We start from the raw sequence: 26,482 nt of genomic DNA on the forward strand, positions 1-26,482 counted from the left end.
TGAAGCTGTGGTTAGTTGGCCTGATTTCCTATTTACGCATTCTGGCTGCTGCATGATGTGAAGAAATCCTCATAAAATCTTTGATACCAACTACAACTACAACATATAGATTTTGCAGCAGATTCAGGGAGCCAGACATTTTGGAGTACCAACTTAAAGAATATGACTTGGATTCTTGCTGTTTTTCAGGCACTCCAGCAGGCTCCCTTTCTGTGCAAGCTATCAATATAAGAAGCTTCCAGAGCACAAAGGCAGAAAGCTAGGCAATTTTTCCTGGGCTAAAAAGAATATGAGGCTGAAGGTGCAGGTGAATAGGGAAGATTCACTTGCTAGTCTTCTTTTTCACCTTGGTGGCATTGATATCTGCTTTCGTCTTCTGGATTCGAGAGAAGATTTCCTTAAACAGAGCTTTATATTCTGGCTGACTCTGCTCTAGTCGTTTGTCTACAGCTTCCACATGTTTGCTAAAACTCTTCTCCATTGTTTTGAGCTCTTCCAGCTCATAACCCTCCCCCCGGAAGTCTCTAAAGGAGCTGTCACGGGAGATGGGCCGAGAGGTCTGTACACCGGCATGGCGTACGCTGTCCTTATGCTGACGGCACTTGCTGAGAAGCTCCTCATACTTTTCCAGCAGGGCATGGTATTGCTCATCCACTTCCCTCAGGATTGACATTCCCCTTTTCCGTACATTGTTGGCATGGAGTGTATAATTACCTTCATGGCGGCTCACAGCATCCTTGGTTACAATGGCATTAAGAGCTGTGTCGCTACAGCTTTTCCGGACAGGATGGTTCGGAGAAGCTGCCATGGAGGATTCATGATTTTTCCTCCCATCTTCCTCAGAAAGGTCTATGTAGTCGGCTTCAGGAGCATTGTTTAATGGCTCCAGAAGTGTTTCTGACAGGTTATCCTCTCTACTGAGGAGATACTTCTTGACTTGTTTCATCTGCTGGAGTTCCAATAATTCAGTTTCCAATTCTTTAATGCGCAGTTTGCAGCTTTCCATCTCACAAACTCGTTGCTCAAGGTCTGAGTACTCCTGGATGACTGATGTATACTCTCTCTCCACCCTCTCTTTTCGCTGCTTCTCCTGATTAACTTGGGACCGGAGAGAATTGACCATTGCTTGCAGTCGCTCATTCTCTCGTTCCAAGGGCATCTGGCTGAACTCCATTGAAGAGCTGTGGATTTGGAATGCATCCTCATATCTAATATTAAAAGGATAATATAGTTAGCAAATTAACACAGGAACCACAGGTAGACAGCATTATCATTCTTGTGAAGTGTCTAGTAGGACACTTCTGGATAGCCACATAGGATAACTCTGGATAAAAATGTAATCTTACCAAAATTCTGTTTATCACATATCCAAGATTCAAAAAGTAAATCTGTATACAGACAGTCCTTGACTTAGAACCATTTGTTTAGTGATCATTTGAAGTTAGAACAGCACTGAAAAAAAATGACTTACACTGGCTCTTGTATTTATAATCACCATAGCATCCCAAGGGTACATAATCAAAATTTGGGTGCTTGGCAACCAGTATATATTTATGATGGTCGCAGCATCTTAGGGTCATGTGATCATCATTTGTGCCCTTCCCAGCTGGCTTCCAACAAGCAAAGTCAATGGGGGAAGCTGGATTCATTTAACAACTGCAGTGATTTGCTTAACAAGCATGACAAAAAAGGATATAAAATCAGACATGACTCACCTAATAATCACCTTGATTAGCATTAAAATTCTGGTCCTAAGGACTATTTACAGTAGATACAGTAGATGCGGTAGATATTGAGACTCTTTCTACGTTGAATGCCAGTATTCTCATTTGAGATGGTGGTGGTGGGTGCTATTAATATACTTTCTGAAGTCATACAAATGATTCCTGACAGCAGCTGATATCGAAAATCTTATGTCTTTCTTGTTCAAATACCAGTTTTAACTTGCACAGGAAGAGTGAAATGCTACAAAATTACTTCTATAAATCTACACCTTTCTTCCAGTTGGGTTGCCTAGAACCCCTAGTGTTAAAACAGAATTGTGCTATACCCTGAAGTGACTGAGACCCTTACTTCTCAATATAGTGTATTTCTGTAGTAATAAGAGCTACTATTCCATTTTGATTATAATGGAAGTACACTGATCCTTACTGGCAGGTGGATCATTATCAATACAGTACTAAAATGAAGATGTGAAAGAACCTTATTCATTTCCCCCATTACCCTAAGTTTCATACAGCTTGGATGCTTACTGAGCAACTCATGAAATTTCAGACCAAGAGTCCAGATTTTTAAAGATGGTCCAGAAATGCGACAAAGAGAAAGCCCAGATTTTATTTATCAGCTAAATTTATGTCTGACTTTTCTGCAGGAGTTCAAAGCAGCTTATACAAGGATTTCTTTAATTTTGTTCCCTCAACCAACACTGGTGGGATAGGTAGGATTGAAGAAAGAGGGACTGGCTCAAATTTTCCATGGCTAAAGGTGGACTTGAATGTGGATCTCCATGGTCCTAATCCAACACCTATATACCAATAATTCTTGTGGTATTTTTAAATCTTGAGAAGAGTTGGATAATGAACAAAAGACAGAATACTGGACTGTGACTTTTTATTAAGACTCTTAATGCATGGAAATATTGTGAAATTTAAACTTGAACCAGTATTCAGTTAATATCAGGTAATGTTTAATTTAATTCCTAAAGGAAATTAATATAGTACATTTGGTAGCAGACTACAGGAATATACCCCATGATGTTAACTTGCTTTTCCTTTATATAGTGCCATCTCTATAGATTATTACATTTTAGAATATAAATTTCAACTGTGTTGAAAAAGACAAGGAGAGAGGAGGAGTTAAATAGGAAGGAATGTGATATGGATTTAAGCTGTTCCATAAAGAATTGGATAGAGAATAAGCATAATTTGAAGAATAATTATTTCAGTCTTCAATAATCAAAAGGACACTATGTTCCTTGTGTGTCCTGGATACTGTACAATATTTAACTATATCACATCAGATCTAACAGAGAATTCTGGCAATACTCCTTGAACCTTGTTGATTTTCTGATGTGCTGTCAAACCCCACAAAAAACTGGTATACTGATTTGACAATGGGGAGACACAAAATAAATAAGTATATCCATGGGGACTGGCCAATTCCCCTTTGAAATTCTGTCTTCAGGTGCCTTTGAATCTGTCCAGTTAGTGGGAGGATGGATATAAAAGAAATGCTGAGAAAATCATATTTGGCTTAATTCAACATATATTCTTCCTTGACTCCTAAAAAACAACCTGTGGTACAGTTATTAATTGAAAAAAGCTTGTGGATGGGAAGGGAGTGAGCAATACCAGACTCCCCCACGCCTCATTCATATATGGACTAGAAAGAGGGCAGTGAAATCCCCCTTAATTGTTATAAATCAGTTATCTTTAAAATGCAAATTTTATAATGTTATACATAGCCTTAGGAGACCTTGGATAAAACATATCAAAGGTGTGATAAGGATATTTTTACATGGATACTTAAAAGATTTTGTCTAGAATTATTTTAGAACCTAAAGACAACAGTAATTATGTTTGTCAGAACTGCATGAATAATGTTTCTGCTAGAACCAGATGGGACACCAAAAAAATCTTTCAAAGGCAACTGAATTGTGATTAGTATTGATGATGAATGAGATCTCTGACCTTCAGCTGGTAATGAAGTAAAGCGTGTAGAAATGTGTATATTCTTATTATTCTGTGTCAAATGGAGGAGTTTCAAGTGTGAGAGGAACTCAGTCAGTGCTCTGAATGCGTAATGTGCACTAAAACTAATACTAAGCTAATGGTGAGGAATGCTTTAAGCCAGACATGTCAAACTCGCGACATCACATGACGTCGCGCAATGTATTGGAGCTTTTTCCCCATTGCCGGCAATGGGGTGGGCGCGGTTTCCTTGTGACGTGTCCGGCCTATGGGCCGGCAGTTTAAAACCCCTGCTTTAAACTGATACAGAGGACAGTAACTTCTTGAAGTAATTATTTTCATCCATTTGGCACTGCTGGCATTAGATGAAACAATCACTGGAACAGTGTAGCCCAGACATGTCAAACTCACGATGTTATGTGACGTCGCGCAACGTATCAGAACGGTTTTGCCACTGCCGGTGGGCGTGGCTTCCAGATGATGCATCTGGCCCGCGGGCCGGCAGTTTGACACCCCTGGTGTAGCCTATTTCAAAACAGCCGCTTCTATTTGCATAAATTAGGGAGATATTACATAAACTAATCTAAAGTCTCTGTTCTGCATTGCTGACCCAGCACATGGCAAGTGCACTTGTTTTCATTTCAAATGCCAATTGTTTGTTTCGGAAAAAGAAATGAACTTCAGCTTTGTTTTATCTCAAGCTGAAGTTCAGTTGCCTCAAGGGATAGTGCAGAAAATCCCAAGCCTTGATTCAGTTAAATGATGCCTTGATTCCTAATATAACAAAGGGAGATTTGAGAATACTGTGAATGGCTCCAAAACTGGGAAACAACTATTTCCACAATTATTGAGCAAACAGTTGGGAAGGAAGAAGACAGATGTAAAGGTCCACACAAAGTTAAGATACACTGTTGTATCATCTGCTTCCTCTATAAACAGTTGGCCAAGCAGAGATATTTAACAAAAATGAAGTACTATTTCTCCTGCCCAAAATACCTAGGACTTGAGCATAGTTCCTTGAGACAAGGAAATGTGTGGATCGTTCGACGCCTTTCTCTTTTTTCCCGGCGGACACGCAGCTGGTCTAAGCTCTGCAGTTCTTCTACTTGTTTTTGTAGCTCGTCAACTTGATTTTGCAGTCCTTCAATAGTTTCTGTCAGGCTGTAAATAAATTTAGGATTGATGGAAAAGAAACAAAAAGCTGAGCACTAAATTATAAAGAATAAAATACAGACATAACATGAAAAAATGGTTATACTACTCGTACACCTATGCTTTCCTCAAAGCTATAATTATCTGCAACACCATCTCTGCAGAATATATATATGTGCCCTTCAACTAAAATTTTACACTTCAACAATTCTGGCCTGTAAATTGCAATCACATTCTCAGGGAGGTAAGCTCTGACTGAACCAGCTGACTGTGCTGTCAACTTTTCTCTGTTTCTTTTCTCCCTCAATATTAATTATGTATGCTTTCCCCAAATATTTAAAGAAGCATAAATCAAAGAATAACTATGTTTCTATCTGCCTATTTTTTCCAGAAGTACTAAATCATCAAAGTTGCTATTATATCATTTAATTTAATTTTAATTTTAATTTAATTTAATTTTTAATAATTTAAATTTTAATTTGTTTAATTGTGGGCTAGTCTTATTTAATTCTATTTTAAAGTGTACCTATTTGTATTGTTTTAACTCACCCTGTAAACCACCCTGAGTCCTTCGGGAATAGGGCGGTATATAAAATCAATCAATCAATCAATCAAATAAATAAATAAATGTTATGAACTGAACCTTCTCACACATCCTTCCTCCATTTCAGTATATTTTCTTTTTCCATCCTACAAATCCTACCCTGGAAATATGAGATGGTATAGAGGACTCAATCAATAGTGTTTTCCAGTGGGAATTGTGTGTCAGAATTTTTCATTCGGAAACACTTTTAAACTCCCCTTCAGGAAACAGAATGTACAACAGCTCTGGGGCAATGATATAAGTCCAAAACAACATATGGGGTAAGAGAGAAGTCATCCATTCACATGCCCATCTAATATAATTCTTTCCTCATAGGGAGCTGGCTAACTATATTTTTATTTGTAACAGGTGTTCTCAAAAGAGAACATGTTTGTGTATCTCTCTGTCACTACAGTTAGTGGCAAATGCTACCTTGCATACCTTTTTTTCAGGAGGGAATAGGACTACAAAATTTCCTATTAGTTCTGAAATCAGCAGTTTTTATCATTTAGAAGCTGCAAAATACAATAGCTAATCTTTCTAAAGATTGGAAAACAAAACCCCTCACTCAGAACTGAATACTCTTTCAACTATTAGGTAACTGCCAGCAATGCAATCTCTACCTTTCAATTTTTGACATACCTGAAACAAACATGATATCCCTGGGCCCCACGGTATGGTGGGACTTTTCAAAGTCTTTGTGAGCTGAATAAATTACCTTTGTTCAGCTGTCTGTATAGCAAAAACTACAAGGTAACTGCTCTGGAGAATCGTGGGAAACCCCACTTTATTCCACTTACCCACTCCTCAAGACGCACTTGTCACTTGAACCCAAGGCATTTTAACATTCCCCCCCCCGCCCCCAAGCAAATGCAGGGAAGAAATGGCAAATCCAGGGGAAGGATATTGACTGACTGCCATTTTTGCATTTTTCCCGATCGACTAGCTAGCCAGCTATATGCAAATTCAGGAAATGCAGCAAGACATGCTGCAGAGGTAAGAGGGGTATTGCCAATGTCTGTGTAAAGGTGTCAATAGATTAATATTAATTTTCTCATTTGGTCATCAGTAGACTTAAAAAAATTGACTTTACGATTAACTTTGGCAAGAGGGGTTGTATTTTCCTGTACATGACTATGAATGAAAAAAATCTGATCCTTTGAGGATAGCAAAAAAATCTTAAATCTACCAATCAGACCCACCAGTCAAATGATTACCATTGTATCTTCTGCTGCGATGCCTTACTCTCTAGCACAAGCTTCTGGTTGGCCAATTCTAGATCCCGTGCTGTTAAATCCAGCTGTTCATAAACTTTAGCATGCTGTTCATTCATATGCCGCAACATTTCCAGCTGTTTTGTCAAATACTGTAAAGAAAAACAAAAAAGAAGTACAGCCGAACCAATCCAACCTCTTTAAGAATAGCATAATTAAACAGAAGGCAAATCAACTGCAACTTTTTAAATGTCTAAAAATGTCTCTCTAATCAAGCATCAATTTTAGGATAGCCTAGGCAATTATAAAAATGAGCAAATGGGACAATCTATCTTAAAAAAACAATATAAGCTTTTCTTTCACACAAAAAGTACAATCTGTGGAGAGATGACTTAGGAGAAACTATGTCGGCGACAGTTACAAAAACATATTTTAAGCCCAAGAAATGAAGAAAATATTAGAAAGTAACTCAAATTGACTCTGCTTTAACTCCCTCCCTGGGGTGTAAGATGGAGGGAAGGGAAAATGCAGTCAGGATTCTTGCGTTATAGGTTTTCTTCACAAAATCGATCTTCAATCTTTCTTGAGGAATCTGTTTCCTGAACTGAACTACTTCAAAGGGATGGCCTCAATCTTGAAAGCCTCACTTCTCCGCCTCTTACATTTTATACAGATATAATTTAAAAATACATTTATGAGATAATCAAGTAAGACACTCCAATTTAAATCCCTTTAAAGCAGCAGAAAATGCCTTATGGAATTTTTTCCACCCTTTTAAAAAAGTACTCTGCATCATGAGACTAGAAAGGACAGAGGGGCTTATGGTGAAGCAGTCAGAAGCATTCTGAGATGCTTCCCAATTTCCTCGCCCAGATACACGAGGGACTTTTTGCCCCCTTCTGTTTCTCCAATCAGGGATGATCACTTTCAACACTATCTTTCTCTTATTGGTTCTTCCCACATCAAATTATCCTGTTTATCGAGAATTATCCCACAGAGAGAGTTATGAGTCTCTTCACAAGCATTTCTCAACCTCAGTAATCTTAAGATGTATGGCGTTCACCGCCTAGAATTCTCCAGCCAGCACATCTTAAAGTTGCTCAGGTTGAGAAGCGTCACTTTACACAATTCTGTTTTGTTGGGTAAAAAAGTAAAATAGAGAACCTGTACTAGCTCAAAACAACCCATATTAAAGTTTCTGCTCAGGATGAACGCTTATGAGCTGGGGGACAGAGGGCTTCGCTGGATAGTGACAAAACAAACACATCTCAAGTGACAGAACACTTTGTCATGGAACTCTTCTGCTCTGTTCTTCTGGGGCTTAATCCAGCTTTGCTTCAGCAATTTTCATGTGTGCTTCTCACCCCCTCCCTAATCATACATCTTTGTGGATGCTGCTGATTTGTCTGTCCTAAATTAAATTCTACCCAAATATTTACATATATTTTTTAGCAATGCTTAATGTACACTTGCAGCATAAATGGGTTATTTGAATTAAACATTTGCTTGTGCTTCCCCAGTCTCTGTTGACAGTACCTCTATCTCTTGCACTTGTTCCTCATTAGTGGTGTACATTTGCTGCAGAGAATCTTCCAGTTCCTTGTTGCGCTCCAGAAGTGTCTTCCCTAATTCAGCTGCTAAGTGCAAGTCTAAAAAGCAGACAAAACATATATAAAGGCCTTTTTACTCTAAGTAATTTGGAATGCCATATGCAATGCTGGTAAAGTTGACATGTTTAAATATTCTTAACCCATTTTTTTCAAGATCCAAAGCAGCTAATGCCACTGAAAGCTGTATCAAACTTCAAAGGTAAAATCACTACACATCTGACATTACATGATAAAAAGTAACTTCTTTAATTATAATAATTCTTTTAATTCCAAAGAATCTTATGATAAAAGCCACATTTATTTTGTCCCTAATTCTTGCAGACTAGGTGTTTTTAAGCCTCTTATATAATTGAATCATTTTCTCGCCAACAAGTTTTTTTCCTACACATGATAGAAATATTTTATTATTGGGTTCAGCATACATATTTATGAGTGATTTAAGGTTACCTATGATTTATTTATTTCACAGCTCAGCTGAAGGGCAAATTGTTCTAATTATCTCGCTCTGGTGGAAATTACAAGTCAGCAGTGCTAATTGTATTTCTGCTATCCTAATTTCATATTATAATTCTTAGCTGCTCAGAGAAGATGTCCTGAAGAGTGGCATATAAATTCCACAGTAACAAGAAAAATAATGATATGACTAGAACAGTAGAACTAGCAACATGTGCTTTATAACATACCTTGTGACCTCTGCAGAAAGATACAAAACATCAGGAAAAGCATTCAAGTTTACCTTGAGGTAAGATGGGTAGTCTATAAATTTTATAAATAAATACATGTCAATGCATTCCAAGGGATCCAAAATGATCCTACTATGCTGATACTAAGCCATCTGGAATAGAGTATGATCATAGCAGTATGCTACTACTTCAGAGCCTCCTAAAGAAGAACCTGAAGATATGTGGGGTCCAGCCTATACTGTAAAGGGTTTTTAAAAAGTGAGCTCCTCCTTTGACTTAATCTGGGAACACACTGGCAAGTTAATATAATTTTTGTGAGATTCTTCATTATGTACAGTAAACAACCAACAATTGTCTTTGACAGTTATGAACTTTTGGCCCATCCCTTTAAGAAATCAATTTGCCATTCTTCCTTCTTGCCAGGTGGCTGACACATGGACACATAGCCACAGACAAACTATAGTTGTTCCATTTCTAAAGAGATTTATTCAACTTCCTCTCTCATAATCTTGCTATTTGGTCAAAATGCAATTGTTCTAGTTAGCATTTCCAAATGTTATGTGAACTGACTCATTTTAAAGGCATTCTATTTGCTTGGACTTTTTATATGTTAAGTGTTTATTTGATGCCTTTATAGTTGTAGGAGAGAGACTGGCAGAGCTAGGGGGAGGAATTAAATGAGGCAGCAGTTAGAATCCTTATCTAGCCACAAAAGAATGAAGTCTAACCTCCCTTGATTGCTATTGACCTGCATTTAATTCTGTCCAGGTATAAACTGTTAATCTGAGAAGATTCCTATGAATAGGCTTTAGCAATAAATCAGTAATTTAGAAGCTTCATGTGTAGACCTGGTTTTTGGCAATAATTGCTATTCTATGCTGCCCTGATAATTATGAGAACAAAACCAAACATGTTATATGATGGTATATAAGTACAGCCTAGAAAGTAAGCTTTAATCTTTTTTTCTTATGCTGTTCTATAGCTTCCTTGACTGCTTTCTACATTTCTATATTGGGTTATTAACCCAGAGTGTCTTGTAGCTTACAAAACACTTAGGAAAGTTGGGTTTATAGTTTTGTACAACAACTCTCCAATCCTTTTTGTCCCTTTCTTATCCTCATCAGCAATTTTAACAAGTCCTCCCAGCTGCCTTTACTTCTGTTTGATCACCATTTTGTCAATGCAATGAGAGAAGATTGGAGTATTGGCTGTCTCAGGTGGAACATCACAGAGACTTTCAAATGCAGCTGCCCATTTAAATGACAACTCTCTCAGGGCAATATGGCTATAAGGAAATGTCTTAATTATCCCATCCTGGTGGGAAGTAGAAGGGGGCAGTGCTACCACTGAGGTGCTAATTGAATCACTGCCTTTTACTTGGGTTTCTCTGAATTTAACAAGCTACTGGTGTTGGGTAGCTATTACCGGTATTTGGAATCCGTTGCTATAGTAAAAGGAGGAGAAAGGTGCCCCACTTCTTTCCATCTGCTTCATTCCCCATACTTGCATGGTTCAGGTTTCAGAATTAACATGCCTTTCCTTTAATAGCTCTTAAGACATATATAGGAAGACAAAGATTTAGCCTCTACTAAATCTATTGATAAAAAATCAGTGCAGGTATTAAAAAGGAAAGGTGAATTGTGATAAACATCTACATTGCAGACAAGAGGTAATGGTGTACAAAAACAAAGGTAAATTATTAGTAGGTCAATTTTGCTTAATTTTCCTTTAAAGGCGAAGACTTCTCAGGAAGCACCATATAACATCCAAAGCTTGGTTTAGGAGTTTGGTATTCCTGAACTTTTATCTGTTGGTTATTCGCCAGAAATCTGATCTCCAGTTTTGGCACTATAGCGCTGAATGAATTGTTAAGAGCCAACTTAACGTTAATTGCAATAATGATATGTGAAAACCCTGGCTGCCAATTGTGCTCTTTGACTGGAGAACATTAACAGGGAGTGATAATTATTGCTAAAAAGACATATACAGTCATCTCCAATTTTCTAAGTGTGCTCAGGAGACTGACAACATAACAAAAATGGGTTAGATGGAAACAGTATTAATTAGTTTTTATATTTCTGCTGTATTCCATGACCAAAGTTTCCATCCAAATTACAACATTACATAAAACACTTGATTTTTCTAACATTAACCTGCTTGAAAAATAATGACACACAAAAATAAATTAGCCAGGAAATATAAATCCAACTATCCTGGTACAGGCTAGGTACTTAAAATTAAGCTGAAACATTCAGAAATCCCTGAAGGAAAAATAGCTTTCATGATATGGAAAATACATTAACGTGGTTATTGGAGAGGATTCCAAAACAGAGACACACAACTTGTAAAGTAGCCCTCCCTTTAGTGGTCCATGTAGAAAAATAACTTTAAAGAAGACAGAATAACCAGGCAGATACATAAGAGAATAGGCTCCTTGAAATACCTTCTCCTTTGGATTAACTGAACTTTTTGAACTATCTGTACATGGAATTCCACATACAACACAGTGCAATAATTCAAATGAAAGGGTACAGAAATATCAAACGAAGAGCCTTTCCACATGAAGCCTTTGTACTAGTTTGAAAGCAATTCTGGGCTTCTGCAATCTCACAATATCCAATATATACACTAGCAAAGTCAGAATTAAATTGCACTGAGACCACAAGAAAAAGCATCACAGCACTGTGGATGGAGCCTGTGATCCATTTTCCCTTGGCAGAATCTTCTGCTCACGATGCCTTCCTGTTCTTGGGGTTCAGGCCTTTCAAGGAGAAATATAGCTTGACATTTTTTTCCAAGCATAGCTATAGTTGGGTTTTGTTTTGTTCTTTTCAGAAAATCAAATGAATAAAATAAGGATATTGTTGTAGGGTAGTATTTGATTGCTAACTGCTAGGTATTAGTATTAGTATTAGTATTCATGCTGATTCAGTAAGGTAGAAAAGAATTGAGCTTTTCCTGTATTTCTGAGGATTACGTCACTCGTAACCCTCTCTATTCATCATATGGCATCTAATTTAATCTGCTGGGATTGGGGTTACATTAAGTGGATTAGGAAACCCAGGATTTTAACTTCAGGATTTTAAAACCAATCCAGCAATGTTATTTGTAGGCGTTAGAAGAGATGAAAGTAAAGAAACTGTGATAAAATATAATTTAAGGTTTTTTTCTATAACTGAGTAATACTTTATTGAAAGAAAGTAAAGTTTCCATTTTAAAATGTCTACTATTTAAATATTCATTAATTTATTACTGGATCAACAATTTCAAAAAGACTGTATATGATTTACAAATAATACAAACATAAATATGGAAATAATAAATCCATAAGGCAATAAGAATAAATCTTACTGTCCTTTAATGCACCAAGCAAAAAAACCAACAATGACATCAGCCACAATCATCCACTTTAGGAAAAATACTAGCAATTGTTGAAGTTGTTGCAGTTTTAGTCTTAGTGCTTCTCCTGAAATCTAATTGGGCTGGCGCTGACTTAACATTGGATGAAACACAAAGAAAAGAGGCCACAGAAAACAAATCAAAATAAGCAAACAAAAAAAAAAGAGAGATCACTGATGACGGCAATCACTCAAGAATGGGTCTCTAAATACCCCTAGATCCTATTGGATGGTTAGAAATTGCATATACCCAGGTCCTGAATCACTGAAGGCCTGCTTCTTTAATATATTAATTTTTTAAAAATATCCAGGGATTTTGCAGGTATATTATTGGCTGGGTTCAGACATTATACTAAAGTAGATATGCTTTAGTTATTGTTTGTTAAAGGAATTGTTATTACTATGTTCTGTGAACCCTGCCAAGCCATTAAACATGTTTTATAAAGTCTGAGTTCACAGGCTATGCTTACAAATAACTATGTAAGTTAGTGTGTTATATAGTGTGGAAAACCAAAAATATTACAATACAATAAATGGAAAAGGAATATGAGTGTGTGCACATACACACAATCAATCTCTCTCTCTCTCTCTCTCACACACACACACACTCACACACACACACACAGAGAGAGAGAGAGAGAGAGAGAGAGAGAGAGAGAGAGAGAGAGAGAGAGATTGAACTAAGATGATTATAGAAGCTGAGACCACCAGAACTTTTAACCATAGAAGCAATAAATGAGAACTGATCTGGAAAATTTTTTGGAACTATTGGAGATAAGATGTAATTCAAAAAACACACTTGGACTTCTTTGTTATTTACTTACTGTCTAACTGACCTCGGGGAAATCATTGCACTTCTGTAAAACAAAGGGACTGCTACATCATTTAGGCACTTCCAGAATAAATATTTATTCATCACTAGAACTTGTAAAATCTGGTAAAGTAGCTTTATCAGCTTGCATTTTTACAAAAGAGACATCCAATATTATGTCAGAAGAATGAGGAAGGCAGATAGCAGCACAGTAAGAAAACATGAACTGAAAATTCATAAATTCAGAATGGAACAAAATGGCAATAGTCTAGGAACCAAGTTGTCATGGTTACTGAAATAGCTCTGGATGACCTGACACATTTGTCACACTCAGTTCAGTTTTAGAGCAGCTTAAATAAAACATAAATAAATTAATTGTGGTTAATAAAGCTTGCAACTGTATGTTTATTCCATCTATTTTAACCATTATCTAATAGTTAAGCTGCACACTAAATAAAGTTTTAATAATGATTTTTCTATATGACAATTCTCCAATGTGTAATTAAAGGTCATTATTTATCACCCCACAAAGAATTAAACTATCTCCATTCAAGTCTGAGCCAAGCAAATCAATATTACAGGGATTTAAGTCTATGCTCCACTCACATAGGGGAAAAACAGGAAGTTAAATATCTTTATGGCAACTTGTACATCTTGGTGTCACAACACCACCCGTATTTTTAAAAGGCATACACCAGGGGTGTCAAACTCAATTTCATTGAGGGCCGCATCAGCATTGCAGTTGCCCTCAGGGGGCCGGGTGGGTATGGCCAGGGTGGGCGTGGCCTACTGGGTGGGCGTGGCTAGAGTGCGTATGGCCTACTGGGTGGGCGTGGCCAGCTCTACATCGTTCGCATCAAGGCTGCCTATGGGGGCCCGGGCAGGAGTGGGACAGATCTGAGGGTCTCTGGCAGAAGGAGGGTCTCTGGGCCAGGGCCAAGGCAGTGGGGGCTGTTCCCTCACTGTTTCCAGGATGGCTTCGCGGGCCACATGAAACCACTTCGTGGGCCGCATCCGGCCCCCGGGCCTTGTGTTTGACATGTCTGGCATACACTAATTAGAGAAGAATGAGTGCTAAAGTTGGAAGGAAATCAACATTTGGATTTGGTCTTGGTATATGAAATGAAATCAGGAGACAGACTAATGGCATTCTGTCTAGAAAAATCAATATTTATAGCAAATTCCCTCTTCCAGCAATAATTGATGGCTATACACATGGAGATCAATGGATGTATAACAACTAAATCAAAACGTAGTACGCATTGTTCAAGCAAAGATACAGAATCTCTATTTGGTCAAAAACCAGACTTAGGGCTAAATATAACTGTTCTGAAAAAAAGCAAACTTAACAGAACAAATAAAATAACCAAAGCTACAAAGTATAACTCAGTGATACCACATTTGATGATGTGGCAAATATAATAAACAGAATTAATGATTAGATTGAAATCTGTGACATTAAAAAAGAGACAAACAAAAATATACTGAAATACAGAAAGAAAGCAAAAAGGAACAAAATGGGTGTTTGACTACTACACACTAAAAACACAAGAAAGCTGAAAAGCAAAAGACAACAGAGGCACAGGAAAGATTAACTAAAAAAGTAATGTAAATAAATTGAGGATAATAATCAAATGGGAAGGACAAGAGATTTTTAAAAGGAAAATTAAAGAAATGATACCTAGTGGGTTATGAAGTTGCGAGGCAACCAAACTATTGAATTTTGTCATAACAACTTTCCTTCCCTCCCAGATTTAATATACATTTATTTTACAAATTTATTGTCTCACCGTTCTATCATTTGTAAATCAAATATTATCTCTTTAACGACTTAAGCAAAGACAGGGTTCTTTTTCTGTACTCTTTATTATCTTTAAGCACTTCTGTTCTCTAGAACAAATCTGATGAGTAGAAAGTGGCTTTCCTCCATATCTTTTATTATAATTTATTCAGTTGCTATACATTTAATGATCACTGCCTCTCATATTAATTATACAATACTACAGTATTACTGATTTGGCTGAGAGGCCCTAACCTACCTCCAGGGCCAATGATAGGTTCTGTAGTTTAATCAATATCAATTATATTTGATCATGAGAAATCTTCCATGATCTTACATGGGGCTGCCCTTGAATGCCACTCGGAGGCTCCAGCTGGTGCAGAATGCAGCTGCGCGAGTTGTGATGGGGGTCTCCCGATACTCCCATGTAACACCTCTGCTCCGCGAGCTGCATTGGCTTCCAGTTGTCTTCCGAGTGAGATTCAAGGTGCTGGTGATGACCTATAAAGCCCTAAATGGCATGGGTCCGGGTTATTTACGGGAGCACCTCTTGCTGGCGTTAACTTCCCATTGCCCTGTGTGCTCCCACAGAGAGGGCCTCCTCAGGGTGCCGTCGGTCAGGGAATGTCGACTGGCGGCTCCCAGGGGGAGAGCATTCTCTGTGGGTGCGCCTGCCCTGTGGAATCAGCTTCCAGTTGAGCTTCGGATGGCTCCCGACCTTCGCTCGTTTCGCCGCGACCTGAAGACTTGGTTGTTTGAACAGGCCGGCCTGGACTGAGGGATTGGATTTTATATCTTTTTTATATCTTGTGTGTTGTGTTTTTTGCCCTGTACACCGCCCTGAGTCCTTGGAGAGGGGCGGTATATAAATCTAATAAAATAAATAAATAAATAAATTGTAAAGAAGTCTTAGGAAATCATTTCCCCTGCATTCTACTAATAGGATAAAAAAATGCATGTTCAATGCATAATATAAAATCCTTCATAACCCTAAACTGTGTTCATAATTTTCTCATTAAATTAATTTCCAAAGAGAAAATTTAAAATATTGAAACCCAGTAGCCTCTTTGCTTTAACAGGCTTTCCACTTTCTTAGAAATGATTCTTATTATCCTAAAAAAGTAGAAAGACTGCAAAAGGATCTTCATAAAAGTCTTTTTATTAATGCTGAGCTCTAGTAAGAATTTTTTCTAATACTGTTTTAGTATCTTCTCTGAAATCTCTATTACTAATAATTTTCCTTCTGTTGATTAACATTTTAAGTTTATTTTGATTACTACCATATGTGTGATGAGCAGAGTTCCAAGCATAAAACTGAGATGATACATAATCCAATACTGCCTCACATCTCTCTCACTTCAGTTCCCTTAACCTAACCTGTTAAATAGAGATTAGTCTTTATTTTGGCCTTACTAACCCAGGAGTAAGGAAATCCTTACCTCCAATAACATACTTTTCTGGAAAAAAATTTCAAGTGAAGTAGTCTAGCTTTTTGACTTCTGCTTCTGGTTTATTCTACAAGCTTTTTCAATTGGAAAAAACTGTTTAATCTGCTTTCAATGCATAATAAACTCCCAGTAGTCTTTGTAACAATAGACTAACATTAATTTTCCAGAATCACCAATACATTTGTGATTTAAGGTTATGCCAAGATTTCATGCTGCTACTTCACCATACCTTTATTTACAATCAGACAATGTGATCCATAGATTTGAGCAGTAGAAATATTTAGGAATGGCAAGCTGAGTCTTCCAAATGGCCCTTCTATATTTTTAAGTAGCACTCCCCTGAACTTTTATCACTAAAATCCAGTGAAAATCAGAGGTGTTAAATTCCTGCTCTTTTCAAAACTGTCTGCAAATCTTTCAATAGCTTAAGGCCACAGCAAATTAAACAAACTAATTAATTTTAATATGGGTCCATTTCAAGACTGAAAAACTTTTGTTGACCTTGGAATCACTTCTGAATTGTGTTCTGTGATGTCAGAATAGTCCATTTCAAGCTTGAAGCATTTTTACTTTGAAAGATTTTGCACTCATCTAAAAGCTGTTTCATGGAAGAAAATATGGCTTCACACAACTTAAAATGAAAACACAGATCAGAATCAGAATAGAGCTGGAAGGGACCTTGGAGGTCTTCCAGTCCAGAAGTCCCCAACTTTTTGAGCATCAGGGACTGGTTCCATGGAGAGAGGTTTTTCTGCAGACCGGGGGGAGGGGGGGCATGGTTTCATGTACTGCCTACATCCCGCAGATGGGGCTTTGCTTGTTTGCAAGAACCGGTTTTTGGCACGCCACGGCCCGGTGCCTGTCCAGGGACTGGGGGTTGGGGGGCCCTTTTCTAGTCCAGCGCCCTGCTGAAGAAGGAGATCCTATACCATTTCAAACAAGTGACTGTCCGTCTCTTCTTAAAAACCTCCAGTAATGAAGCACCCACAATGTCTGAAGGCAAGCTGGTTAATTGTCCTCACGGTTAGGAAGTTTCTCCTTAATTGCTTCTCTCCTTGATTAGTTTCCATTTGTTGTTTCTTATCCTGCCCTCTGGTGCTTTGGAAAATAAATTGACCCACTCCTCTTTGCGGTAGCCTCTCAAATACTGGAATATTGCTATCATGTACCCCCCCTAGTCCTTCTTTTCTCTAGACTAGCCAAACCCAAATCCTGCAAACGTTCTTCATATGTTTTAATCTCCAGGCCTTTAATCATCTTAGTTGCTCTTCTTTGTACTTTTTCCAAAGTCTCATAATCTTTTCTGTAATGTGGTGACCAAAACTGGATGCAATATTCCAGGTGTGATCTTACTAAGGCTTTATAAAGCGATACTAATATTTCACGTGATCTTGATTAAGAATTCAACATTCATACTTCTCAGGTAGGAATCACTGAATCTGCTCCATCACATCAAGGCATCAAATTGGGAGACAATCATTTAAGCAACAATATGATTTTCAGCAACTAAAAAGCAATGGCCAGTATCTGTACAAGTGTGTTTACTAAAAATATAATTACCCCAGTGAAACACCAGTGGAAAGCCAGGCCTAGTAAGTTGAAGGACAGAGTTAACCAAAATGATAAGCTTGTGGAACAGGATGGGCACAAATCAAAAGTTATTTAGAAAAAGTGCTCTGGATTTTGCATAAGCACTAGACCACAGGTCAGCAACCCGCGGCTCTGGAGCCGCATGCGGCTCTTTCAGCCTTCTCCTGCGGCTCCCAGTTGTGCTCCGCCATTTGCAGAGAGAGACAGAGAGAGGCACTTGCACTTCCCTTCTCTCTCTCTCTCTCTGTGTGTGTGTGTGTGTGTGTGTGTGTGTGTGTATAAAACTCATGCTGTTCTCTGAGAAGCTGACAAGTTCTCCACAGGAAACAGGAAGCAGCAGAAAGCAGGGCAGGAGAGCAAGCCCAATAAAAATGTGTGTCAGCTTGTCCAAGAACCGTGTGAAGCCAGCTTGCCGCTTGCCAGGTGAACAGAAGATCAGAGAGAGGGGGGTGGGAGAGAGAGGGAGGGAGAGAGAGAGAGAGAGAGAGAGAGAGAGAGAGAGAGAGAGAGAGAGAGGGAGAGAACTCATGCACAGCAACCTCTATTTCTTTTTAATTAAACTCTTCAATCAAGCTTCCCCCCTTGTGTGCGTGCGCGGGTTTTGCGGCTCCCAGTGTGTTTTTTTTCCTCTGGGAAACAGGTCCAAGTGGCTCTTTGAGAGTTTAAGGTTGCCGACCCCTGCACTAGACAAAGTCACAAGTGACTAAATTCTCTCTTTGGAATTTTTCTTCCCCAAGCTGGTTACACAGAAATGTACCTGACTCTTGCGCTGGAGAGGAGCACTGCCCTACTTCTCCCTCATGTACAAGGCAGGAGGACCTGGATAGCCAGTTAAATCTTTTCCTATTATAAATGAATAGAAAATATCTGGGAGAAAAGAAAGCTAGCATATACGGTATGTAATTTGGTTTTATGGTATTTCATTGGTGGGAATTTTTGTTTACTCTTTCAAAATATTTTTTATTTTCAGCAAATGAAACAAAAACATCCTGGGGAAAAAATAAGAGAAATAATTCAGAGCCTTCACATATTTTTTTTGCCACAACGCAATTAATTTTGGTGGCAATGGGTTTATTGGATTTTGAAGAAATGCTCGCTGGCCGTATAAAGCTGCTTGGTGTGGCTGTAAGTTGTGGAGATCTTATTTAAATTGTGGTAACTAATCTATGCAATTACGTATAAGAAATTATAAGAAATTAAAGTATGTTGTCCTGGTAAATCTGGAACAATTGTTTTGTGCCAGCCTAATCCACTTCACAAGGTTGCTGTGAGAATTGATTGGGAAACAAAGCACACCAAGTCTTCAAAAGTGGCTGGCACTGAGCGGGATGCAATATATAGAAATAGATTACAAAAGGAGATGTGTGTGTCATGTTCTTGAACGCAACTATCAAATCCTAGCAAGAGCCAAGTGTTGTTGTTTTTTTTGCATCCAACTGCAATTCATTTTAAAGAGGCATTAATTGTGAGGCAGGCAAGATACAAAGGTTTAGAAAATGTTCTTTGATTCTTCACAGTTAAATTTCCTAATTCTCTTTTCCCCTGACAATTCTTAGCAAACATTCCTTGGAAAGCCTGCTGGATTATGTCAGAAGAGCCACATCATCACCTTCTGGCTGACAGAAACACAGCTCACTGTCGCCACTTCCCTCCGTAGTTCTTCCCCCGTTCATGCATTCTAATCATAGTACTTCCTGAAAGGAGCAAGCAGCAATACTTTGATCCCAGAATGCCTTTCTTCAGCAAATAGGAATGGGAGGAATGATTAAACCAAATACATACATTTCAACAAACTACAGGCTGTTGTTTGTGTTTGGATGGATGCACAACAAATAATTATTGGTAGTTTACATCTGCTGTTACAGCTGCTTTTTAACAATGAAGGAAGAACAGTATAAAGAAAAGGGAGGTTTTTACTGGTAGAAACAAAATAAGTCCATTTTTGTTTATCCTTCATTACCAGTATTCACTAGATTTAAATCTGAAAAGAATCTAATCCTATGCAAAGAATTAGTTCACATGCCCATTGCCTAAAAATCAATGAGTAATATGGAATAAGGTAAAGGTAAAGGTTCCCCCGCACATGTGTGCTAGTCGTTTCCGACTCTAGGGGCCAGTGCTCATCTCCGTTTCAAAGCCGAAGAGCCAGCGCTTGTCCGAGGACGCCTCCGTGGTCATATGGCCGGCATGACTAGACGCCAAAGGTGCACGGAACGCTGTTACCTTCCCACCGTAGTGGTCCCTATTTTTCTACTTGCATTTTTACGTGCTTTCAAACTGCTAGGTTGGCAGAAGCTGGGACGAGTAACAGGCGCTCACTGTTACGCGGCACTCAGGATTCAACCCGCCAAAGTGCCGACCTTCTGATCGACAAGCTCAGCGTCCTAACCCACTGAGCCACCGCGTCCCTTGTCTATGGAATACACATCTGCAAAATCAGAGAATGGAAAAACTGGGGAAAGCCGCAGAAAATGATTCTTATTCTGAATGTTTTCATCTCTCAGGATATTTTGCTGTTGACTATAGTTAATTCAGACAGTTCATGGGATTTCTCCTTATGTAATATCCCTTTCCTCTTGCATTCAAGATATCTTTTAGAGTAATATCTTTTGGAGGCTTTGTGGAACTGTATTGGAATTACATTAGTCTTAAATGCCAATTTCTTCCAAACTTAGAACCTACAGAATTTTTTGATCCTGCTAGTTGGAGATAATTCAAATCACATTACAACACATTTGAAGGTCATCTATTTGGGAAAGTTTTTTGGTATGATACCATCCATCTAACCTTTCAAGAGCTTGAGAAAGAAATGTTTTCATTATTTTGACTAACAGAACTGAAATTTTAAGATGAAACTGCAGTCTTCTGCTTTTTGCATCAACTATCAAATTATAATTTATTTTTTTCATATCAAATTTTTAACTGTCCAGTCAGCTACAGGAAAGATCAAGTGGAAAGTAAGTGTACATACCAAATACTTTTAGGAAAATAATACAATTAACGAAAGCAGAAAAATAAAAAGTAGCATAAAGATTGGTATTACATGTAATCTAACTCATTGGGACAATCACAAGAATATTCAAACTACAGTAGTTTAAGAAACAAAGAAAATGCAAACAAGTGTCATACTGTAAATATTATATATACTTTTGGCACCAGATATAATTCACTACAATAAGGGGTGGTTAGTGTATGTATAGCCCTTTAGGTTAGCTTCTAATTAAAATACTGTTATTTATGAAAAGCATTTATATTCTACAAATCATTAACTGAACTAGGAAAGCAGCAGTAATATATCCTGAGTTCACAAAACAACCATTGTTCTTAAAGTATTTTGCTTTTAGCAGTGAAAGTATTTAATCTGAAGAGCAGAGAACCTGCCAAATTTTGCTTTTCCTTCAGGAAGACAGCATTTAGACTCCCTTTATATTACATATCTAATAACCATATTGCATCATACCAGTCTCCACACTTCCCAACCCAAAATGATGACACTACAATGAGTATCAATGTTTCAGAGTCTTAGCTAGGTTCAATGCAGCTCCATGTAGTACAATAGTCTTAATACATGACAGCTTTGTGCATCATGCAATCATACCATGTAATCCCAACAGTTTTTTGCATTGGTTCCTTGGCTATCAAAAAGTTAAGCAAAATTGTTCCTGCCTCACAGTTGCTTAGCAGACCATCGTAACATATCAAGCCTGTGGATTAGACCATAAAATGAAAATCCTGGGGAAAAAACGGTTTGTAATATACTTCCATGTGGTTTTCAATATTTATGAACATTTCCATGGAATCACCAAGAACTGAGACTGACTTTAAGGAACTTATTTGTATTTCTAGTACTTACTTATTAACACTACTTTTTTGAAACTTGTTTGTCATTAATTTTTACAGTTTAGCAACCTGATGTGCTGCCATGATACTCCTACAAGATAATAGTGTAAACCTGTGTATCTGACTTTGCACTAAGGCTGAATGCATATTCCCAACTTAACCACTTTAGCTATAGCTCAATACATATTAACTTTGACATTTAAAGATGTGCTAGCTGTCCAAATAGTACCATACAAACACAATCTTACTTCTTATTCAAATTATAATGCAGAATTATTAGAGCATGGTACTGCAAGTTTCCATTCATGTCATCAAGCAAAACTCTTGGTTGTCTCACTGCTGTAGAACAGATTTACTGCTGCTGACTCAAGAAACAGACCTATCTATCTATCTATCTATCTGTCTGTCTGTCTGTCTGTCTATCTATCTATCTTCATTCATGTATTCTTACCTTAATCAAGTTTCTTGGAGGATAAAATTTTATCTTTCCTTTTAGGATCTTGAATGTATGCAAACGACATGGAACAAATGATAATTCTTGAATAAGGTCATATTGGACTATATTTAAGATTCAGTGTTTTAGTAGAAAAGTTTAGGATATGCTTAAATTAGTGGGACACAAAAGTCCTAAAAGATGACCTTTCTCCATAATAAAGACAACTTTATCAGCAATTAATGCAAAGTTAAAAGTTTGTTTGTTTATTTATTTATTTAATTTGTATAGATGTCCATCTCACATGAAAGTTACTCTGGGCAGCATACGGCACTTGATTAAAAATGCATTTAATTTCTTATCAATATTGTAAACATTTTTTTCCTAAGGAGTCCTTTAGGAAATGTAGTAATAATAATCCTGAGATGATACTTTTATTAGGGTCAAACAACATCTGTCTATCCCAGGCCCTTAAGAAGGACTAGATAGGTCAATAAAAATGCCAGTTTAAACATCTGGCTGAGTGTGCACCCAACCATAATAATAATGGTATCTAATATGAATTAGATAAATACCAAGCCAGAATTTAGTAATGCTGTAAAAAGTTAAAAGTCTAAATACTTATTAATTTTCAAATTCCATGTGACGTTCCCCAAATTGGGAAAACTTTTATGTCTCAGCAAAATGATGTGCAGAATTTGCTGTGACTCATTGAAAAATACTGCTGGAATCACACAATGTAACATTTTGCTGCATTTTACAAATTATCTCTTTTTAAAATGTCGGCTCATATACTGTTGGATCGTTTGCAATTGAAAATCGGATTATTCTTGGTTAGATATCTCTGACCTACAACAGTCTACAATTGACTCCACTAAAACTAAGAAAATTTAGCAGGATGAGTAAACTAATTGGACATAAACCACCCAAGTGTTTTAAGAGTTTCTGCAGGGGATAAACTCTATGAGCCCTAGAAATCTAAATCAGTTTTAGCCTAACAGAATAACAAGTGCAAAGCAAATCTTCCTCTGGGTCTACAGAGGCATTTTAATTTGAAATTGTCCCCAGGGCACACTGTGAACGGCTACACGTGCCATTTGGCGACTTTAAACTCCCCGTGAGATGCTGCAGAAGAGGGCTTCCAGAAAAAGAGATGAGAAGCTTCCTTTTTTTTAAAAAAAAATTCTAGCTTCCTTCTGCTTTTGTCCGGACCTGCTGGGTCACGACTCAGGCCGTCCCCTGTGCGAAGTGTAACCCTCGCTGGGGTGCTCGTGTTTTTACATTTCCTTACCTTGTTCCAAGTCTTGCTGATCGTACCACGGTTCCTCCTCCTCACTCTGAAACTCATCCATCCTGTCGGCGCTAAGCATGAACTCTACTCCGCAAACATCCACAATTGAGCTGCGAGCAAAGAAAGGCTGACCTCCCAAAAGATAATACTCTACACTCCCGCAGAGTGAGAGCGAATCAAGGGGTGGGAGGAAAACGGAGGGTGGAGGAGGAGACCAAGGGGACGCTTTTCCAAAAGGCCGGCGCTGGTGAGGGCAGAAAGCGATCGGTCGCCAGACTTCAAGGCGGGAATCGGCGCAGACGAAGCACCGGGGCAGATCCCGGGATTCCTGAGGCCGGAACAATGGCTTTGCTGATGTTCAATTGTAATCAGTGCTGCTGCAGAGGTGCCCTCGAGCTCCAAGATTTTTCTCCTCTGTCTGCATCATCACCTTTCGTCTGCTTTCGGCCAAGGAGAAAGGGGAGAGGGGGGGGGGAGAGAGCAGGGAGGCGGCGCACGGATTTCGTCCTCCTTTCTTGCCCTCCGCGCTTTCTGAAAAAGAAGACAGGTGTTGCCTCTTTGTTACGGATGGGAATCCGGAGCTGAATGCTGCAGGGTTCTTGCAAGCGAGTTCACTGGGTGATGCACAAAAGAAAGAGCAAGCTTCCTTTTGCAGCCAGTTCCGACTTGTACAGCTCGGTGGAGACCTCTAGCACGGAACTGCTGCAAGAAAATCCATGCCAAAGACGTGGAAGCAGGAGGGGAGCGGGAAGGAGGCGGGAAAGGAGGACGATAGACCTCCCTCCTTGTCTTTTTCTCTCTCTCCCCCCCCCCTCGCCCCCGCTCTCGTTCTTTCATCGGAGGAATTCTAGACGCATCTTAGCTACTAGGCTTGCATTCCGGCAGGATCTGGAGAGCAAGGGCGGAGTCCCTAACGGTGCCAGGCGGGGAGCGTTTCCCTCGGCGGGGACGTTTACCCACTCGTTGAATGTTGCTTTTACACGCACAGGACGCGTGTCTTAAGAGAGAGCGAGCGGTGCCCTTCCAGAGATAGGCCTGGACCGCTTGCTGGTGGGATGATTCGCCATTGTTTTTCCCTGGGGAAATCTTCACTATTGCTCTTGCCGCGTTAAAAGAGCCGTCCGACTGGAGAACAGCTCCTACGGTTTTCTAAAATGACTAAATTAGAAGGGCATTTTGCTTTTTACAGTCGAAAGACAAATAACAGATGGCACCGAGGAAACACATAAGATGGGTGGGTCGCGTTTGTCGGTGGCCCCAGCGGGAACGGCTTACTTTTTTGTATTTTTTAGATTCCACACAAAGAACGTCATTGTTGCGAGTATCTTATGTGGGGGCTAGAGAGTTTCATTTTCTGGAGGAACTCCCGTTTACACAAAACCTCGGAATTCCCTTTTCTTTTAGAAATCAAACGCAAGCCATAGGCCCAGGTCAGCAAAACTACGCTGGTTGCCGTGCCTTTGCTTCCCTTCTAAAAAAATGGAAACGGTGTTATTTATAAGGCTCAGCAGAATTTGGCCTCATATTTGTGCCAAGCAATCTACCTAAACCAAATACGCAAAGATTGGGCTTGAAAGTGTTCCTAATTGGGAACCTTACATCCTGGCTTTTAATCTCATACCTTCTTGAAATTTAGCAAAAGCTAAGTCTCTCTCGTCCCAGCTTCTGCCAACCTAGCAGTTCGAAAGCACGTAAAAATGCAAGTAGAAAAATAGGGACCACTACGGTGGGAAGGTAACAGCGTTCCGTGCGCCTTTGGTGTCTAGTCACACTGGCCACATGACCACGGAGACGTCCTCGGACAAGCGCTGGCTCTTCGGCTTTGAAATGGAGATGAGCACCGGCCCGTAGAGTCGGAAACGACTAGCACGCATGTGCGGGGGAACCTTTACCTTTTTAAGTTTCTCTTAGTTTGGGTCCTGGTTCTGTTTCTCCATACATAAATGTCCCTAACAAGAAGGGTAACATATTTTTTCACCACCTTTTATTACTGAAGTTTTTGGGGGTTGTTTTTTTTTGCTTGTGAGGATTTTTCTTTCATGGATGCCAAAAAACAACAACAAAACCCCACCCACTTATTAGCCAACCTGAAGTGTAACTGGAAGGAATTTTCTGTCCTTTACTACAAGCCACAAGAACAATGGCATCCCTCTTGGCATGGGAAAGCCTAGTTTGGCCTGAGCTAGGCAGAGGATAGATAGATACATAGGTAGGTAGGTAGGTAGGTAGGTAGATAGATAGATGGATAGATAGATAGATAGATAGATGATAGATAGATAACCTGCATTGTCATTTTTTTCTGTGGGCACAATGGCACACATTAAAAATGAAATTTAGTTGCTTCCTCTCAAAGTGTACACATATAACACATTTAAAACATACTATATAGACCTACACCTTACATATAAGTAACATACAAATATTATTCACTGTCCATCTTGAATACATAATGGAAGGAGGAAGCTTTAGAGTTCACAAGGTTAATACTGTATGGAACAAAGTTGTGACTGAATCTGGATCCTAGCACCATCAGACAGAAGGCATTGTGCAAATCTTCTGTCTTTCTATTTAAAGGGATTTTTGTGGAAAGAAAAAAATCAGCAATAAATTACAAATGGAAGGTCTTGGTTACTTTCAGCTAAATTGTGATTGCAGAGTGATGCCTCTAACTGTTCTAACACCAAACTAATTTGTTCTACTTCTTCATTCTTCTGTCAAATGATTTTTTTGGTTATTGTTGTTTTTTGTCCTTGAAGACCGGATCCACTTCTCATGATCTGTGACTTATTGAATTTATTTTATAGTCTGTCTTCTCTTCCAAGAGCTTAAGGCAGTATTCATAGGATCTTCCTTCATTTTATAATCTCAACAGCCATCTGCAATGGAGGTACTCCTCAACATACAGGAGTTCATTTAGTGACTGTTCAAAGTTACAACGGCACTAAAAATGTGGTTTACTG

The 26,482-nt window shown here is 38.7% G+C and overlaps 1 protein-coding gene across 1 annotated transcript; it reads right to left on the reverse strand.

Moving 5' to 3' along the window:
• Window positions 1-322: 322 nt before the first annotated feature.
• CDR2L (cerebellar degeneration related protein 2 like) lies at window positions 323-23,601 on the reverse strand (the record flags this gene model as incomplete). The annotated part of the gene is made up of 5 exons (XM_083352387.1): window positions 323-1,208; window positions 4,686-4,850; window positions 6,642-6,790; window positions 8,175-8,287; window positions 23,523-23,601. The coding sequence occupies 5 exons, from the start codon at window positions 23,599-23,601 to the stop codon at window positions 323-325; spliced, it is 1,392 nt and encodes a 463-aa protein (XP_083208513.1).
• Between the last annotated feature and the right edge of the window lie 2,881 nt (window positions 23,602-26,482).

This window comes from Vipera ursinii (genome assembly GCF_947247035.1).
Source record: "Vipera ursinii genome assembly, chromosome: 2".
Classification (NCBI taxonomy): domain Eukaryota; kingdom Metazoa; phylum Chordata; class Lepidosauria; order Squamata; family Viperidae; genus Vipera; species Vipera ursinii.